The sequence below is a fragment of the Cyclopterus lumpus genome, chromosome 15, assembly GCF_009769545.1.
Source record: "Cyclopterus lumpus isolate fCycLum1 chromosome 15, fCycLum1.pri, whole genome shotgun sequence".
NCBI classification, from domain to species: domain Eukaryota; kingdom Metazoa; phylum Chordata; class Actinopteri; order Perciformes; family Cyclopteridae; genus Cyclopterus; species Cyclopterus lumpus.
In genome coordinates this window covers 15938950-15959248 of record NC_046980.1, presented here as the reverse complement: position 1 = coordinate 15959248, position 20299 = coordinate 15938950, and the positions used below count along the sequence as shown (strand labels likewise).

Sequence of the window (20299 nt, the reverse complement as noted above, 5' to 3'; positions counted from 1 at the left end):
GTTTCAGCTGCAACCTCAGTATTTGCATCTAATCACATTACATTTGAAGCCTAAATCGCAATGGATTCATGTGTGTTGTCGTCTGGCACAATATAAACATTTTTGTCAACCTTTCCATCGTGAAGTTTGGTCGCGGTAAACATCTACTGTTTTAGGTCATACCCCAGGTGAAATTGAGCCAGTCTCCATGGGAGTGGCACCTAACACCCTTATATGGAGAACAACTCTGTCCACATATCTAACTCATCTGCTGTCGACAGCCAATTCAGTGGCCTTATAAGGTAAAAGAGGGGATGAGTGCACAAGTTATGTCAAAAGGACCCATTCACCTACAAAAAGTAAGGTGTTATGCCCTCCCTTCAGATTCCAATAGTCATATCAATAACTGGATGTGCCAACTCAGCATTGGTTTCAATCCACTCCTTCTAAACACAACTAACATGACACATGTTTACCATTTAACAGGAGTAATCTACATAGTAGGAACTTGTACGTCAAATGTATTTATTTAGTCATTGTATTGTATTGTGTTGTATTGTGCAGTACAGTGTTGTACTATAGTGTTTTCTGTAGAATTGTATTGATAATTTAAAGCCACTAAATTGTGATAAACTGCTGATGAGTCAGTGCAGTTTGTATGATTCACAAAAAGTTATTCGGGTGCAAGCAAAAAAGAGTGTGCAGACTCAATGCCAAGCCTGTTTTCCCAAAATTCACATATAAAAGGAGTGCAATTATATGAACATGACATACCAACTATTGGAAAACGTCATTTTTAGAGTAAATAGAAAAAAATGAAGAAGAAAAAAGAAGTAAATGCATTTAAACAGGGCCTCTTGAAGATATATACATTTGTGTCAATCTTTAGAGTAATAAGATCTCAAATTGCTTTTGAGGAGCTTCTGGCTTTTTTTTGCCATAGCGTCCACACAAGCTACAATGTCCCAAGCGTTGTTTACGCTCAAGGGCAGAGGAGCTCTTTAATGCAGCCTCACATCAGATGCTGCGGATCAGTGGGAAACTCCACCACCACACACAAGCGGGTATGTGAAGCCGACAGAAGGAGGGTGACGTCACTTACCAATCCTGAGAGACTGATGCATACGACGTCTCTGTTGCGGGGAATACAGTCAGGCGAGCTTGTTGTTTCCTCGATGGAGAAGATGGCAGAGGGTGAAGGCCAAGAGGAATCGATCCGTTGGCCTGTGCACGAACATACACTGTTTGATTGTGTTTTTATGTCACAGGGAAGGCCAATGGACATGTATATATGGCAGTAAGGTTCATGGTTGTCCATGGATATAAGATGGAAGTCTGCATTTAAATATAAAAAGTATAATAATAAGTCTTATTATTATTATAGTTGTTCTGCATTACTTTAAATACAGTATGTCAATCAGATATGAACACTTTTTTTCTCAGCACTCTTGTTTTGTAAGAGCATTTATTGCATGATAAACCTTTCCTCCACAGTGGCTGTTTTTAAATACAGATACTCTGCTTCAGCATCACGGTGGCTTTGCTTCCTCTGTGTGGATCAGTGGTTTACAGAGTCAGCCCCGCCCCACATCCGGACTAGCTTCTGTTCTAAAAAGTGGAATGCATAAATGTCAGCACATGTCATAGCGTGCCTTCTACCACTAGCACTGCAAGAACTGGAATGTGTGACTTGTAAAGAGAACAACTTACATATAATGTATACTTATTACTTGTTATTATAGATGATCTGTTTATCAAAAGTATGAGTTAGCTACAACGCCTCTATATTAGTTGCCTATATATTGTTTAATTATAAGTATATCATCATTCATGACTGTGGTACCAGAGCAAATGGCAGCCAGCTGAAACAGAGCAGTAAAAAAGGAAACACAACCCTAAACCACACAGAGCAGGAAATGGCTGCTGCATAACTCTGTGTCAGTTGAAAACTTCATGCTGCTGTAAGTTAGTGACGTCAAGGTAGCAAAGACAGGTCTATGAGAGCTCTGACATCTACTGGTGGATTGTGGATAGTGAATTGGCCATCTGCGTATGCGTTGTGTTAGATATGATATGTCTAAATCTGTTGCACTTTGTGGGGAGTGGCACCATCTGCCACCAAAGAAAAAGGGTCAGTATGTTTAAAGAGTTAACTTCATCAAAAATATAATTTGAACAGTCTAAATTAATCAATACAATTTCAGAGCATAGTTCTTACAATGGTTTTACTGCATCCTTTTTGAATTATTGCAAGATGGTTTTTAATGAATATTAATATCCCACATATTGCATGTATTAAAGGACATGTTATGTGACATGATCATGGATTTCATCCTTAAGTGGCAGTACAATATTTTTTAAATATATTTTCTTGTTTTTCTTGCCAATAATTAGATGATAATATTGATACCACTTTCTATGTTTGTTTGGTAGACTAATTGCGGAAATTAATTCTGCCTACCAGCACCTCTAAAGCTCAATAATTAAGCTTAATTAAGTCATTTGTTTAATCCATACAAAGGCCAAAGCGTAAAAATGACATGTTGTGGTTTTATGGAGGATATTGTGATTTTGTCAAATGTATTATTTGTACACTTATGTTTTTGTACATATTAAGGTTACTTTAAGGAACTTTTAACTGGTTATTTTAATACTGATGCAACTACATGACCTCCATGAGTAAAAAAGACTATCAGCGAGAAGATGGGCTATTTCTATAATCTTCAAACTTCAGGCAGCCAACACCGACATGACGCTGCTGGAGACCCAGCCCGTATTTCTGATTCTGCCAAAAGTCTAAAATTAGTGACAGTTAACAGTTAGGCTAATTAGTGAGCTGCAGTTGCTGGATGTTGGTACCTTTTTAGCTAAGCTAAGCTAACTAGCAGCTGGTGATAGCTTTATATTTACCATGCAGACATGAGAGTGGATGCATAATGCTCTTGTTTATCTCACTGCAAGAGAACAGGTTAGTGTATTGCCAAAAAGGCTAAACTATTACTAGGCTACTTTAACATTCTCATTTATTGAAACGCTGAATGAACAGATTGTTATTCGTGGGACATTGTTGTTTTATTATGTTTTTAGATAATCAAACTATTAATAATCAAATTATTTCTCTTCAAAATCAGTATCCATTTATTAAGGTGTACACGACACACACACTGTTTAATATTCAGATATGATGACTCTTCTGGATTCTTCAATTGTTGATAGTCAGAGCTCCTTTCTACAACATCACCAATTCCAGCCACTGTGGATGAAAACACAAGCACAAGTCACTGCGTGGTCCATATAGCGTTTCTTTATATTTTTGTGTCAGTATCACATTTAGGCTCTTACCTCCATGAAACCTATTTCTATGTTTCCAGACCCATTCTTGTCCAGGGTCTTGAAGACATCTGTTGTTTATAAAAGAAAACATCATAACTCATATAATAAAGTCTGCATGGCTGCAAGGCACATCAAATGTGGTCACAATGACAAAAGAAACTCACTGAAGAGTGTCTCCAAGCGGATCATGCTGCACACAAAGTTGTCAAAGTCAATGGTGAGGTTTTTGTCACTGTAGCGGGCCACAATGATCTGATGCAGAGGGCTGTTGAGAGAGAAACCTGCCGGAATGCAAACATGTGAGCTTCTAACACGTCTATTATCACATAATGAAAAACACACTTCCCAATGGACACAAACTTATATAAACAGCACTCCTGTACATCTTCAAAACATTGAATATTCTTTTGCGGTTGTGATAATTCCATGTACATCTCAGAGTGTATCGTGTACCCTCTGACTCCTTCGGGTCGAGGGAAACTGAATGCAGATGAATATATTGTGAAATAGACTTCTCACCAGAATCCTCAACAGCCAACCGCATCTCAGATGAGCTCATGCAGCCGCTCTGGTCTGTGTCTCTCTCTTTGTACACTTCCTAATGGAGAGCCCAGCAAGTTAGTGTGTGTGCTATCACCATTCTACTGTTAAAGTGTAAGACACATTAATGTCGATGTAAAGAAATAAGGAACACACCAGAAACTTCTCAATCTTTGTCCACAGAATCTTAAATTCTACCAGGCCCAGCTTTCCACTTCCGTCTTTCTTTGCAGAGTGTGTGAAGGAAAGTAGTAATGGAAGGAGCCGTGTGCGGCGGGTTGTCGACCTCTATCAGACATGACCTTTTGCGTGGGTCGTTAAATAAACTTGCAATTCTAAATTCTACTGGACATTCAGAGATCCAAAGAAGTTCCCAAATGTGCTAGGCTCAATTAGGGGGAAATATAGCACACAAGACATTTCAAATATCTCCATTTGATCAAAGTCAATGGAGACTTTGGTTTGAATATTTTCGACATTATATACATCACGTCATATAGAATTGACAGAAAATACTATCAGAAGGTGGCATACAAAATATCTTTTTACAAGCTTAAAGGGATAGTTTGACATTTTAGGAAATATACTTTTCAACTTTCTAACTGAGGGTTAGATAGGAAAACAGGATGTTAAGAGGTTAATAGTTTAGTGTATTTCTCTTGACATAAAGGATACGTCCAGCAGATTGATCATGTTGCGGCAGGTCGTCAGGCTAAACCCACTGGTTTTGATGTCTTTTCCTGAAATTGAATGAAACTCGGGGGTAAATTGCTGCCGGGGTCCGGTGCACATACAAGCGCATAATAAACTTGACTGAAAGAAGATAAATAAATCATTTCTTACTCTTCGTCACTACTCGGTTGAGGATTTTCTGCAGCTCGAATGCAGAAATCTCTACATCCTAAGAATCACATGACAACAGCACTTTGTAAATTCTAAGCAATGATTTGAGACCACAAGATATGTGTCTAATCTGTATCATATACTTACATGTCCAGAAAGCTGCCCAAACAGTCTCTTGAATCTGTCACTGATGTCGTCTTCATCAATAACAATCTATAGGTGACAAAGGAATAATTTTTCCCTCATGCTTTGTTAAAAAAAATCCTCATTAGCATGTAAATCAAAGGATATGATTTTACCTGCTCAACATGGCACTCTACAGGATCATCAATTTCTCTGAAAGCAGCGAGAAGTCCTAGTTATCATTTTGAATGATTATCAGTGTCATTTGTCATCATGAAATTGTACTTATTTGTGAAAGGAACATACTGGAAAGCTGCCTGTTTCTCCGAGAACACCCGCAGATAAAAGTCTCCGTTTTTGTTGGGCTCAAAGGTGGAGGGGATGATGAGGTATTCTCCTGGGGGAAGACAGAAGTGGTTGCACACTTCTCTCAGGTTGATGAAGGTCTCGGAGCGTGCAGCTGAAGAGTTGCGCGTGAAGAAGTTTTTCTTCAGGTGCACTTGCCTTTGGCCAGAGTACTGGGAAAGGACACACATGCAGTCACACGACCTTCTCTCTGACACACCCCTTTTTTATGTTGCGCAATTAGAGAAATGGAAACAATTTCTTTGAATACTCATTGTTTATGAAAAACTAGTGCTGTGTCTTCATCTTTGTAAACATACCTCCTCGGGCAGCTAGAAAAAGACAAAACCAATCATATGTCAGAATAGATACAAACATACTATCACAAGTAATGTCACTTGCATCTTAGCGGCAGCTCCTCACCTCGTATATGGCAAAGCCGATGGTCTCTGTGTCCTGACCCATTTTCCTCATTCTCCGCTTGTTCTTCTGCATCAAGCCCACGATGAAGGTGCAGCCCTCCTCACCATCATCATGGTCATCATCCACCTCTTCCAGCTTTATGACAAACTGAGGATTCATCCAGAAGGAATCTAGGAAGGCAACCAATGTTTAAAAATGTATATGTTGTCTGTAAAAAAGATTATTATAGAATGTGTAGTTAATGTATCTTCAATCAATCCCTCCAAACAGGGATAGTTCACAAAGTCATTCCTGAGACATTCGTTCTCCAATTGTACAACAGACTGATTTCTCTGCTATCCCAGTTCTCAACATCTTTTAGAAAGAAAATATAATAATGACCAAAAAAATAGTAGAAAAATAATTTCATAGAAAAAACAATTGGTGACCATCAGTATGGCTTCAGAGTAAATAGGTCCACCTCAATGGCAGTAATGGAAGTGGTGGAAGAGATATTTACTGCAATGGAAAACCAAAAGATAATATACTGTGTTGGTGTTCAAAAAATAAATAAAGAAACAATAGTAGTGATCATGCGGTTTTTTTAAATGAAGAAACTGGGAGGATATGGTAGGGATAGCATATTCATGGCTAATAAAAAACCTTGATGATAATGATCAATATTTAGAAATAACCAATCTTGAATCTGATTTGTTTCAGGTTTCTGTGAGGTTCCACAAGGTTCAGTGCTCGGCCCAAAACTGTTTATAATTGTATATAAGTGATATGTGTAAAGTTTGGAGGATACAGTGGCCTGGGGATTTTGTTGTTTCTGTTTTTGTTGTTTCTGTTTTAGTTTTAGTTTTGTCAATCTAGTGAAAAGGGTTGTCTTTTAAAATATGTACAGATGTATTGGGACTACAGATGAAAAATCGCCTCTTGACTAACTCTGGCACATTTACAGAAATGTTTATATTAATGTGCACTGTCCCTTATCAAATAAACAAATACAAAATAGGTATAACAAGCTTAAGCTCCATCCAACTCCTTTTTGGTCAATATACATTTTTGTATGCAGTCTTTCTGAAAAATTGTGCTCAAAGTAAGATCATGAAACTGGTCATACTTGGAAAGTTTCTGCAGCCACCAGCTGAAACGCCCCTTCTCCACGTTTCCTCAAACTCGGACTCTGCCCATTTCTTGAACTCATCGCCTGTGAGTGCATCAGGGGTGAGGTTGCAGATCTCAAGGCGAGAATATTGACGGAGGAAGTCGGAAAACGACATCCTGTGGACAAAACAGTATGAGGAAAATAAGAAAACTAAAACAATAGAAACAATCATATCATTTGCTTAAATTGTTCTTTTCCTCTCACTGAAGTACCAACAATATAAGCATATAGACTATATAGAATATAAAGAGTATTTCAGCACAGGGAACCCAGAAGAGGAAGAATCGTGGTTTCAGTGAGGTTTACCAGAACTCCCCATCCTCACAACGTTTGGTCAGCCTCCTCCGGTCATCGTCACTCACATATCTCCACTCAGAAGACCTAGAAAAAAGCCATTACTTTCTTAGTTGGAAGTATTTTGTGTGATGAGGTTAAAACATGGAATACAGGAACTACAGGCCTGACTGAATGTCACACACTCCACCTACACTATGAGCACAAGAACCAGCTTTAAAGCCAGAGTGTTACGGCTTTTGTTACCACAGGATATACCAGCCAGTCCACTGGGTGTGTATGTCTTCCTTTATGTTACACACAAACACTTAATACCCTCTTCCAAACAAAGGGTGGAGAGGATTCAATAAGGCTGGGTCCTCTTATGAACAACACAAAAGGCGTGATTGGAAAAGCCCATTTATGAGAAGTGGTTGAAAGCAATTCACTTCAAAATTGAATAAGAAAATGTTCATTGATCAGATCACAGTGTCACTCGTGTGATAGATTTAGGACTAGGATTCATTTTATGTCGGTGGTCAAGATTATTCCTCTGGTATACCAAGGTCACAGATTTCTGAGGGTGGACAACCTGAAGGAAAGAGGTTGGGATATTTGTGGCTCTTTTGTCAGGGATTGGTTGGAGGTGTACTTAGTTTATGGCTGTCAACTGAGAATAAGGTGGCTTAATGGGAAATGCCAATTTTGGCTGTACATAGTTATAACTTAAGTTTGTGGTGGAAGCAATTTTGAGTGTGTAAAGCGCCTCCTCCTGCTAGAAGCCTTGTGGGTGGTGTTGGGTTTCAGATCAGCTGGTCCGGCTGCAAGACTTTACAAACTGGTTTCAGTCAAGCCACCTCCCTCCCTTGCATGCACTCTGTTTAGTTTGAGTTATTTAATCATTACACACATTTCCCTTATTAGATATGTACAATACACCTATTTTTAGTTATAACTCCCTCAAAACCAAATGTCGACTTCATGGTGGCGATAAAGGAAGTAAAGTCATCCCTATACATCATCGAGCAAATGATTAAAAATCCACCCAGTAGATGTTCAGATGTCCATCCATATCTATCTGTAACCGCTTATCCTATTCAGGGTCCTATTCAGCTGAACCCATCTGACATTGGGCAAAGGCCATGTGGAAATATTCCACCCGTTAAGGGAAAACTTGCTAGAACTGGGAATGGTGCTAGATTTAAAGTCCGGGGATCACCACAGTCATAACGCTTCATCCTCTGGGGACCATGGCCATCTGTACCCATGTCAGCACCCCTATAGCCACATGTTGCTAACAAGGGCTAGTACTCTGGAGAGGCTCCCAATGATAACTACTTGAGATAATATGAGCATTTTCATTGCATTTCCTTGAACCCTCACCCCTTAAAGTCCACAATACTCACTTGTCACTCCAGGCGCCATTCCACTCCACCTGACCCCATGGGTTTCTAATCCTGATCAGCTGCTCTGTGTCTCCTCTGTACTTCACCTGACAACAGAATAAGGTGTCAATTACTCTCAACCAGAAAAAAACACACATAAGGGACACCTTAAAAATAATATAAATGTATTAAAAGGGGTAAAACTATAAAATAAACCATTCCTCAGGTAGCCACATTTTAACATATATTACAGCATACAGCCACTGCAGCTTCACTTGCACCCGGATGATCTGTATACCGACACAAACATTTCCTCACCTGCTCCGCCCCTGTCACCGAGTAGGCATGGCCCTTCACCAACTTGCGGTATGTGACGGCTTCTGAGTCGGACGCACTGGTAATCTGCGATAGAGCGGGAAAGCTTGTGAGGTAAAAACAAGCAGATATTGCAAACAACCTGGGTGTGCAACAATAAACTCAAGCTAACATCAATGGAGCATCCCAGAAGGGAGCCTCTGTCCAAGGCCTTCTTAATGATGTTGAAGAGGTGCGGATCTGCTTTGCTCAGTTCATGCCTCTCAGCAATGCCTCCTGTGAAATCCTCGAATCCCTCAGTGGTGCTGCCTCCGGAAAGAGCCTCGTAGCATCCATTTATTCTAAAGACAAATGGAGTTTGTGGATTACTAGCCAAGAAAAAGAGGTACCGACAAAGAGAAAGGTATCCAGATGCTCCAGTCTTACATACTTGGCATAAGCCTTCTCTAACAGCGCGCTCCAAAACTCTGAACTCTCCGCTGAGTGAACAAACAGCAGCTCTCCATCTTTGGTGGGCAAGCGGTCGTCAACCACCACATCCACCCACTCACCAAACTGCCAGAACTGAGATTCACAGAGAAGGACACGATCAGTCAAATCAAACCTCACTCAAGCTCTAAAAGAAAGTGACTGCGGTGTGTGTCAGGCACCTCAAAGTGAAAGATGCCAGCGTAGTCGTCCTCAAAGCTTTGGTCGTGGGGGACAACGCGAGACAAGACCTGCTTGTTGAGAGTCAAGGAGGCGATGGCTGCCAGGAGCCAGCAGTCACCTGAACACAAGTAAATAGTGTTAGTAAAGGGAACTCCTGTGTGAAAATCTCAGGTAACCAATTCAAATTGTCAAATGTTGGTTTCATTTCGGGGCGGAGGTTGCTCAGGAGTGTTTGTCCACTAGTCCGAAGGTAGTTCGATCCCTGGCCCGGCCGCAGTCTACATGTTGAAGTGTCCTTGGACAAGTTACTGAACCCCAAATGTGCCTTTGAATGTGTATCGCTCTTGGTGAGCAGGTGGCACCTGGTATGGAAGCTTCTTCCACCAGTGTGTGAATGCTGACTTGTGTTGTAAAGCACATTGAGTAGTCGCTATAGGGCTAGAACAGTGCTACGTAAATACAGATCCTTTACCGTCGCATCATGACACCTCTCCAAAACATACGTGGTATGCAGTATGTTTGCAGACACACCTCTGTTTCTTCACTTAGATGTAAACAAGTCAGGTCTCACACACACACATTGCCGGACTGGGTGTGGACTGGGTGTGGACAGAGAAGACTGAAGAAGTCGAATGAGTGACAGCTGATGTCAGTGCACAGGCATTCACTTGGAGTTAGGTCTGGATTCAGTGTTGTGTGGTTAAATAAGCAGTAAGCAACATACTGTAGGAGATTTACTGTATTCACACCTGCTAACTACAGTCTTAGATAAGCATGTAAAATCATTCATTCAAATAGTTGAAGATGGAAATCAATGTGTTCTTTGTCAAATACAGTAAATATCTAATTGTGCCATCAAAATGTATCTGAATGTTATTCGATAGGAAAGTAAGTTATTAGTGTAGGTTTGTTTTAAATGTAAAACATGCAGACATTGTTGGAGTAATGTATGAATGTGTGTGTTAGAGTGTCTCACCAAGTGCTCCTTGACAAATGTCAGTCCTGGTTGCATTTTCAACTATGAATTGTGGATTGGAACACAATTCCTGGGAGAAAAACAAGACAAAATGGTTTCAATTTGAATGCTTCCTCATATCACCTCTTTCTATCTTGACCTCTAATATTATACCCATCCATATCTGGATGATAATGTTTTCCTGGATATGAAAATGACTGATTTATACTGTTTATACAATGTAGCTCTTTGGATCCACTGCAGGAACACAATGTCCACTTTAAGCATTGCAGACTGTTAGATAAAACCACAATATTTGTGTGTGAGGACAAGCAGGAACAAGTTTACATTACCAAACAGATATCTAATATGTGTGAAGCATGTAGCCTATTGAGTGACTTCTCATTTATGGAAAAGAGGATATGACAAGAAAATATCAGTTCGACAAACCGTCCTTCAAAATAAGATATTGTCAACGTGCTCCATTTTATTAATTTAATCTCTTGGCAGATGTTTCCATCTACTTATTGTACCCACCCTGGGTCTTTTCCAGGTGATGCCCCGTACTTTGTAGGAATTTGGTCCAAGTTCTTCATATCCTAAGGATGAGGGCAGAGCCTCAAAGCAGTCATCTTGAAACAGTTGACCTCTCTCCAGACAGCTTTGCCTCAGCGCTTCAAAATCCTGGTTGAGATATTTCACCGCACGAGAGTTGGATCCTATCCCGTGAGATTTGTCTCGTTTGTGCTGAAGTTTTGCTGCAATGCCGGACATTTTGAAAGATGATAAGACTGTCCTTATGTCTGCGAGTGTGTGTGTGGTTGAACAGGCTCTGCGTTATGTGCAGCTCAACTGTCTCCACACCCTTTATTGTTCATACCAGACAGCAAACTTGCTCTGCCTCACCTGTTTCATCCCGCCTTCTCTACAGCTGGCTTTGGTTGATGGACCGTGATCGGCCCACATGTGGTCCACATGGATGGATGAGTGAAACTCAAGCTGCTCCCCAAAAAACTTTGGTCAGTGGAATTTTATCTCAATGATATTTAACATACACAACACCACAGTGAAAATAAAGTTCAACTGATATAGTCAGACTACTTTAACCATTTTAATTATTATGTTATATTAATTGTGCACGATTTTTTAAACACTGATAGTCCAGAGGCCATAGTTTCATAGGTTCTTTATTTTCTATCATTTCACAAATGTTTTGGCAATGAAATCCCTGCACAAACAAATCTAAGAGAGGAGCTATATGAAAAAAATGGAATAACATATATGTTACTTATCTCCATGTAATATAATTTAAATGTATACATTTTAGACCTTTTTGAGCATTAGGAACATATGACTATGAAAGGTCTTTTACATAGTAATTAATTTGTGAAAATAAAAATAATCTTCCTGCAGTCATCGAGAAAGGGTCTTTCCTTGTCGTGTCTCCAGTCAGTAGATCGCCAGGCACAGCCACTGTAAGAGGAAACATAATTATACAAGGAGTTGTCTAATCTGGAACAAACCAGTTTGTCATTCTCTCACACACCTGCTGTATATCCAGCTCCATCTTCCCTTTGTCAGCTCTCTCCAGAGCCTTAAATATTTCTAGTTGACAGACAGAAATATAAATACAGGTATTGTGAACAGGCCTCCAGATTAATATGAGAAATACTTGCTGTGCTTGCTGACACTTACTGAAGAGCATTTCCAGTTTAATGAGACAGCCTACAAAACTGTCAAAGTCGATGGCGTAGTGAGCATCGGCATAGCGATTCACGATGGACTGCAACACAGCAATGTTGACCTGGAAACCTGGGAAAGAAAAATAGCCCTCACTTATTATCATCTTCTTCATACCAGATCAGTTTCATTGAGTACTATTTCTGATCCTGGTGATGTATAATTTTGAAAAGGTGTCAGATATGAGCAGGGTGATGATGGGCGGGTTAAGTTACACAGCCTCGCACTTGTTTTGTTCCTGCAGCAAAGTTGACATGAATGAAATCTATGTGCAGGGAGAGAGTCCTCTAACTGGCTTATCAAGTCTGTCAGACGCACACATACGCAGACATACGCACACACCCGCTGGGACAATATGTTCATGTATGTTGCTGCAGGGCTCAGTGGTCAGAATAAAAATAAATAAATAAGCAACACAGGTAAAAATGTATCTACAAAGCTGTTGTTTATTTTTAACAAACACGTCATGTTTCTAATATGTGTCTCGTAACTTTGTAAACATGTACGTCAACTTTAGTGGCACACTGTTCAAAGATAACTAAAGTCTGCAGGCAATATATCTAAATAGCTCATTTTGACTTGTATCAGGAAAGCAAATAATATTACTGAATTACAAGCCATAAAATAATGCTAGCAGAGGATGTTAGTTTTGCATCAAGGCATTTTAGAAGAGCTGAGGTCATAATGAAATAGAAATCATTTGGCTTTTGATTTGTACACGACATGGCTGTCATCATTTAACAACCATGTTTCACTGTTATTGTTACTGTTACGTTTTTTTTAGTGTATCAGTGTATTCCTCTCGTGATAATGTTTGTTACCTGCTTCAGAGGTGGCACCTCTCATCTCGTGGGAGCTCATGGTGCCAGAGTTGTCTGTGTCAAAAGTCTTGAAGATCTCCTATTTGATCCAGGCAACCATGTGTCGTGTGAACAGATACAGACCCTAATTCCAACACGGCCAACGATCATTTCAAAGCGCATTAATCAAAACTTACCAGGTATTTCTGGATTTTGCTCCACAGCAAGTGGAACTCCAGCAATCCCAACATTGCACTTTCATCTTTCTGAGGAATGTTAAAGTTTATAAAAAAGCTCATCCTGGATTAGTCATTTAATTTTAATCGTCACGTATTTCAATTCCATAGATATAATGCACCCAGATCCCAAAAGGGAGGACAATGTATTTCTTAAATAGGATACATCCAGCAGACTGACAATAAGGCGACCTGTCTCAAGGCTGAAGCCATCTGTCTTGATATCAGACCCTGCAAAAAAGTGGCAAAACATAGCAAGTTGCACCTCTTAAATCAATGAAAGCAAAAGAGGCCAAACGTCAATATATGTTAGAGTTCAATGTACTCACGATGAGAGACAACGTTGTTCAAAATTGTAACCAGTTCAAAGACCGATATCTCCATGTCCTGTTTTAAAAATGCACAATATAACTTGTTTTTTACTTTGTAATCCAGGTTTGGATTTAATTTACTTTGCGTTCCCATGTTGCTCCACCTACATTGCCAGCAATCTGCTTGAAGAGCTGCTTGAAATGAGGATCCACATCACTCTCAGATACTTCCTCCTGAGAGAGGGAGACACAGATAAGGTTCGTCACTAATGCCAAATAGAAGTGCCGGCTTATCAAATTTTAGGCCTCTTCGCAGATATTAAACATGAAGCAATAAGCATTTAAACAATAATTGTGACATATTTCCTTCAATCTCAGTTCTAAAGCAGGAAATAAAAAGGTCTGTCTAGAAAGCAGCTTATGTTATTCTGTGGGTTTTCTTACCTCTTCCATTTGAGCATTGACGTCCACCTGCAGTGGACTGAAAAGATAAAAATGCAGAGCTTGAGCACACTCTGTTGGCGTGCAAGAAAAAAAACATTCACAGGAAGTTTTGACTGAGTATGAAGGAGTTGGCATCTGAGCTTTGTCCACTAGATGGCGGTATAATACCCTATAGATGTCAATCGGTCTGTATGTTACTGTAGCACAGATACCTGGTCGCAGCCTGTTTCTCTGAAAACACCCTGAGAATAAAGCTGCCCTTCTTGTGAGGCTGGAAGGTCGAGGGAACTATTGCATATTCTCCTGGAGGAAGTTTGAAGCGATCGCACACTTCCCGCGTGTTGATGAAGTTGCTGCTCATAGCCACAGCTCTCTGTCGCAGCAGGACGTCCGGACCGAGGTGAACATTGCTGCAGCCTTTGTACTGGAGATTAAGAGGAGAAGATGGTGTTCATTACTGGAACGTCACGCAGCTACCCAGAAATGCACACTGCAATCAAGCAACACTCGTGACACACTCAGTCTATTTTGCATATACGGGATCGATGCTGGCATGTGACAGACCTTGTCTGGGACCTGTTACAAGGAAACAGACAGAAGAAGTATTTTAGAAAATCTGTCAAGTACAGAGCACTAATTTCGTATAGAATACCACATTATTCATAGACACCTCATAAATGGCAAAGCCAATGGGTTCAAGGTTGCGGTCGAGCCTCTTCTGCCGCCGTCCATCCTTTTGCATCAGCCCCACCAGGAAGGTGCACCCATCCTCCCCATCCAGAGGATCATCATCTACATCCTCCAGACGCACCACAAACTGAGGGTTGGACGAGAACGTGGCTGGAACACACAACAGTGTAATCCTTTACATGCAGTGTAACAGAAGTTGTAGTTCAAACATCCACGTGGTTTCTCTTATACCTTGGTTGTTGCGGCAGCCGCCAGCACTGGATCCCACCCTCCACATCCCTTCAAACTGGTAGTTGTTCCAGTGGCCCACATCATCACTCATGAGCGTGTCTGGGGTCAGGTTACAGATCTCCAGCGTGGAGAACTGCTTGATGAAGTCTGAATAGGACATCCTGAGTAGAGGAACACTTTTCTCAACAAAGAACGTTGTGTTCTCCTGAGTCTGAGCTAATAGTTCCTGTGGTGTTATAGGAGATTATCAATCCATATTACAGCATTGAAAAAATATTTACAAAAGTGTTTATTGAAAGGTTAAAGATAATGGATTTACCAGAATTCTCCATCATCAGCCACATGATTCAACTTTGATTTCTGATCTTCACCGACGTGCTTCCATTCACTGGATCTAATTGGGATTTAACATGCTTTTAGGAAAATCCTGGGAGTAAACAATGGTAGCTAATGGTTAATGGATCTAGAGTGTAATTATTTACCCATCACTCCAAGGCCCAGTCCACTCCACCTGACCCCATGGGTTCCTTATGCGGACCAGCTGAACCGGCCTGCCTCGGAAACGAACCTGGGAGAGAGAGCAACAACAGTGGGAAACATCATTTGCATGCAGTAAAAACAGCGTATTGATAATAGTTTAGATCAATTGTATACCTCCTCTGCTCCAGTGACTGAGTATGCATGTCCCTTGACAAGTTTGAGAGCTGTAACTGCCTCTGTCTCATAGGCATTGGTGATCTGAAAACACCAAAGAACAAACACTCAGATCGTGTCAGTGCTGTTGGTGTGTTTGCCTGCAGGTCAGCATGCAAATCAGTATGAAAATAAGGCTTACATCTATAGAGCAACCCATCAGTGAACCCAGGCTCAGGGCCCTCTGCATGATGTGGAAGAGCTTTGTTGGAGCTTTGTCTAATGTGTATACTTCTGCAATCCCTCCTGTGAAGTCCTCAAAACCCTCAATAGTGTTTCCTCCTGACAGGGCCTCATAGCAGCCATGCACCCTGTCAGACACAAAGGGATGTGAACTGATTCACAAACTATATATTTATACAATTTTACTGCATTAACATTTCGATGAAGCAACAGATATAAGGGGAACAATCCGTACTTGGAGTAGGCCTTCTCCAGCAGGGCGCTCCAAAACTCTGAGCCCTCCGCTGAATGAACAAACAGAAGCTTTCCATCTCTGGTGGGTAAACGGTCATCGACCACCACATCCACCCACTCACCAAACTGCCAGAACTGAGAAGAAAAATATTCCCATCAGAAAACTCAACTTCAAATACATATACGATTCATGCAAGGCATCTGTGTGGTCCTTGGATAGTGTTGTTCTCTGCGAGTCACACTACTCGCAATAACGGCTATACAATTGGTATCGAACGCAAATGTAGATATTAACACAAAGCTTTTGTCATGAAGCACTGGGATGCTGTTTGTTGTATTAGCTCACATTTGCTGGATCTTTATGTATGCAGCTCTACTCAACATTTAACTGGTGGTTGTGCTGGAAGGACTGTTACAAGATATTCTCGTTTACATATGGTGAAGTGTTGATCAGCTTTGTAGGTGAGCAAATAGAGCATGTTTGTGGCATTGACTCATTTATTGTTGAATGAACGGACTGAAATTGACCAGAACATATTACATTTTTACATTTTGACTGAATTTAGCACCAGATCGCTCCACAATCTGTACTTTAGTATTTTGGATTGCCCTATACTAGTGTACAAGTTTCCATTGAGGATAAGTCTTCATTCTATGGTCGGACATCGTCGAAATACAATGAAAGAAATAAGAAAAGGGAAAAGAAAGCAAAAAACCTGGAAGGTCAGAGTTATTGGTCACATGAGAAAGTTCTCTGTCTGACCTGGAAGTGAAATATCCCGGCATAACCCTCGGTGAAACTCTGTCCATGGGGCACCACGCGAGCCAGGATCCGCTGGTCAAGAGTCAGAGAGGCTATTGCAGCCAGAAGCCAGCAGTCCCCTGCACATTATGAACCAAGACATGGTCTGAGATTGAGCAATATGTGGCATTCATGCTGTAAACAGCATGTGGTAACAAACCATATTGTTCATAAATCCCTCCTACAAGCTTAATGGCAGAATGGGTGGAGGCCGGGTTCGGTCTAGGCATGTTTGTGGTTCCCTTCTAAAACCAACGCATTCATCCATCTGTCCAGCTGCTCATTCAGTCATTCATCCATCCTCTTTACCCTCACTTACCCAGAGCTCCTTGGCAAATGTCTGTCCTTGTTGCCCCATCATCAATGAACTTTGGGTTTGAGCACAGCTCCTATAAAGAACACCAAACAATCACAAAAGGTTGAACATGCGTGAGCAGTTTTGAGAAACCTTTCCTTGGATTGTCCAGTATCACATTGCTGAGATGGTAGAAGAAAATATAATTCTGATCCAACACATTTAGGTAAATTATCTCCCACAGATTATTACTATGGTGAAGTGGTAGTTTTACATCGTTAACCCTCTGTGGCTTTTAAGTGCTCTGGAAAAGTAACTAGTTGCAACTTCTTTATTTTTAAGTGTCTTCTACTTCTTCTTCAGCAATTCTTGATTTAAAAAGATTAAATATTTGCAATTCAGTAAAATAAATAATTACAATAGTCATTAACACATTACTGTCAAGCTCATTGTTATATTGAGCACCGTGAAATATTTCAGAGTAAATAGTGGTACTTTGTCATTGCTGTGTGTGTGTTTCTTCTCAGTGGCATCTTACCGTTGGCCTTTTCCAAACAACGCCCCTGGTTTTGGATGAGTATGGTCCCAGCTCTTTGAAACCCAGTGATTTGGGCTCAGCTGGAAAGCAGTTGTCCTCAAACAGGCGTCCACGCTCCAGACACTGCCGGCGCAGGGTGTCATAATCCTGCTTGGAGAACTTCACTGCCTTCTGGTTAGTGCCAATGCCTTCTTCCCTCTCTTTCTGATGGGCCAGTCGATCTGCCGTGGATGTCATCCTCGCCTCTCAAATGTATGTCGACTCCGTGGATGGTGATTTCCCTCTTTGTGAGTTCAGTTATCTTGTGGGATCACCTTCCATCAGCTGAGCACAATCCAGACGTGTCTTTGTCCCAGCCTCCTTTATAGGTCCCACAGGTGAGGGGAGGTTGGCTGTGATCACAAACAGACAGCAGCAACCCTACGCAAATATGCAATGAGATGGCTGTGGCCACAGTAGAAATACAAACAAGGACACGCCTAAAGGCAACTTACAGCTCCACTCCCATTGCCTCATTTGATTTTGTGTGTGTGTGTGTGTGTGTGTGTGTGTGGGGTGGGCATTGTATCGTATTTATTGTCTCTGATTTCCTGATGGGTACATACCAAAAAAGACACAAACACTTAAATTTGTCTGATAAAAATTAGACATTCGGTTGCGTTCTATAACATCAAAGTCATAAAAAAAATGTAGGTGTGATTGAAAAGGATTAAAGGTAGTGCTTACAGCTGAGAGTTGTGAAAGGAAGATTAAATGCATGAAATGAAGCAAGTGTCAAATTGAGCAAGAATAAGAATGGGATGTAAATGGCATTGCAACACAATGCCTGGGGGATTGCTGCCAAGTCCAGTCTGCTTTGAAGCACCTGCACTATGCTCTTATATCATCATTACATCCTTATTCTGTACCTACAACCTCTATGGAGTACAAACAAAGCTAATCCTTTTTTCAAATAGTTCTCAGTCAGTGATAAGATGGTTTATGCCATTTCAGCTGCTGAATACAACACTGTTTGTTCTGTGAGCCTTAGATATATCATTATGGATATGAATTAAAGGTAGTGAATGGTAGTGAATCCACCCTTGTTTACCGCAGAATGGAAAACAGAAAAGACAATTACTATAACTATTGCTTGCAGAGGACTCACTAAACTGCAGAGCAGAGTGGCTGCTTCTGATCCAGCATTATCCAGTTACACAAACGCGATGAGCTGCACATGCAGTTTGTGTAACTGCTCGAGGAAAGAAGACAGATCAACGGTCAAAATGGTCTCTGTCTCAGACAATCTTATACCGACACAACAACACAACCAATAGCCTTCTGGGGGAGAATACTTTCTGCAGATTAACTGGACTGTTCTTGGTTTCTAAGCTATACCAGACATGAACCATATTTCCAAGAGCCGACCGTCCACACCCAATTCAACTCAATTAAATTCAATTCAGTTTATTTTGTATAGCCCAATATCACAAATTACAAATTTGCCTCAGAGGGCTTTACAATCTGTACACATACGACATCCCTGTCCCAGGACCTCACATCGGATCAGGAAAAACTCCCCAAAAATAACCTTTGACAGGGAAAAAAGGGAAGAAACCTTCAGGAGAGCAACAGAGGAGGATCCCTCTCCCTGGATGGACAGATGCAATAGATGTCATGTGTACAGAATGAACAGCATTTACAAAGTTACATAAACACATTACATGAATATGACAATGTATGAATGGACCTCCAATCCATGAAACAGGCGCATCAGCAGGGCCAACGCGGGAGGCCGGTTCACCAGGCATCAGACACCTCCAGGTCCAATGGACCCTCTGAGACGTGAAGTCACAACGACTCCGGGGAGGAAGCAGAGTTAATAATGGAGAGATGTAAATTCATCCATAAGGAGAGAGAAGAGGAGATAGGTGCTCAGTGTATCCTAAAACATCCCCCAGCAGCCTATAAGCCTATAGCAGCATATCAAGGGGCTGGACCAGGGCAAACCTGATTCAGCCCTAACTATAAGCACTATCAAACAGGAAAGTCTTAAGTCTATTCTTGAATGAGGTGACTGTGTCTGCCTCCCGGACTGAAAGTGGAAGCTGGTTCCATAAAAGAGGAGCTTGATAACTGAAGGCTCTGGCTCCCATCCTACTTTTTAGGACTCTAGGAACCACAAGTAGCCCCGCATTTAGTGAGCGCAGCTCTCTAGTGGGGCAATATGGTACTACGAGCTCCTTAAGATATGATGGTGCATCACCAATCAAGGCTTTGTAGGTGAGGAGAAGAATTTTAAATGTGATTCTTGATTTTACAGGGAGCCAGTGCAGAGCAGCTAATACAGGAGTAATGTGATCTCTTTTCTTAGTTTTTGTAAGTACACGAGCTGCAGCATTCTGGATTAACTGGAGGGACTTAATAGACTTATGAGAGCAGTCTGATAAAAAGGAGTTGCAGTAATCTAGTCTGGAAGCAACAAACCCACTGGACATAATGGAGTATCCTCCTGGATAACAATTCTGAGGTTATCCACACTACCTATTGTGGGACGCTGGAGGAAGGGTGGGGTCATAAACCAATGAAGGCTGTGTACACACTCTTGTTTGTGAACATTGACATGATAAATGAATGCCAATAATAACCCCTCCTCTTTTTACAAGATACACAAAAAGGACATTAATTGTTTAATTCTTATGAGGAAAAATTGAACAACGAATGTAGGCCAAGCAGAAGAAAACAACAACTTATTGTTGATTTCCTGGTTAGTTTGCTGACATACTGGACAACAACAGTTGGTAGTCA

The 20299-nt window shown here is 41.0% G+C and overlaps 2 protein-coding genes across 2 annotated transcripts; both read right to left on the bottom strand.

Annotated features, from left to right (window-relative positions):
• Positions 1 to 3041: 3041 nt before the first annotated feature.
• LOC117743953 (calpain-2 catalytic subunit-like) lies at positions 3042 to 11146 on the bottom strand. The gene is made up of 21 exons (XM_034551941.1): positions 10853 to 11146; positions 10337 to 10406; positions 9360 to 9478; positions 9140 to 9273; positions 8882 to 9050; positions 8713 to 8796; positions 8416 to 8501; positions 7043 to 7117; positions 6692 to 6852; positions 5587 to 5756; positions 5484 to 5495; positions 5125 to 5336; positions 4995 to 5031; positions 4843 to 4908; positions 4696 to 4753; positions 4528 to 4592; positions 4009 to 4077; positions 3832 to 3910; positions 3477 to 3593; positions 3322 to 3380; positions 3042 to 3232 (listed from the first exon to the last, which is right to left on the bottom strand). The coding sequence occupies exons 1-21, from the start codon at positions 11087 to 11089 to the stop codon at positions 3209 to 3211; spliced, it is 2103 nt and encodes a 700-aa protein (XP_034407832.1). The 5' UTR covers positions 11090 to 11146; the 3' UTR covers positions 3042 to 3208.
• Positions 11147 to 11534: 388 nt separating this feature from the next.
• On the bottom strand, positions 11535 to 17835 carry LOC117743954 (calpain-2 catalytic subunit-like). Its single transcript, XM_034551942.1, has 21 exons — positions 17513 to 17835; positions 16999 to 17068; positions 16641 to 16759; positions 15879 to 16012; positions 15603 to 15771; positions 15422 to 15505; positions 15250 to 15335; positions 15087 to 15161; positions 14768 to 14928; positions 14517 to 14686; positions 14411 to 14422; positions 14059 to 14270; positions 13847 to 13883; positions 13571 to 13636; positions 13421 to 13478; positions 13258 to 13322; positions 13053 to 13121; positions 12877 to 12955; positions 12011 to 12127; positions 11862 to 11920; positions 11535 to 11788 (listed from the first exon to the last, which is right to left on the bottom strand). The coding sequence occupies exons 1-21, from the start codon at positions 17747 to 17749 to the stop codon at positions 11765 to 11767; spliced, it is 2103 nt and encodes a 700-aa protein (XP_034407833.1). The 5' UTR covers positions 17750 to 17835; the 3' UTR covers positions 11535 to 11764.
• Positions 17836 to 20299: the final 2464 nt, after the last annotated feature.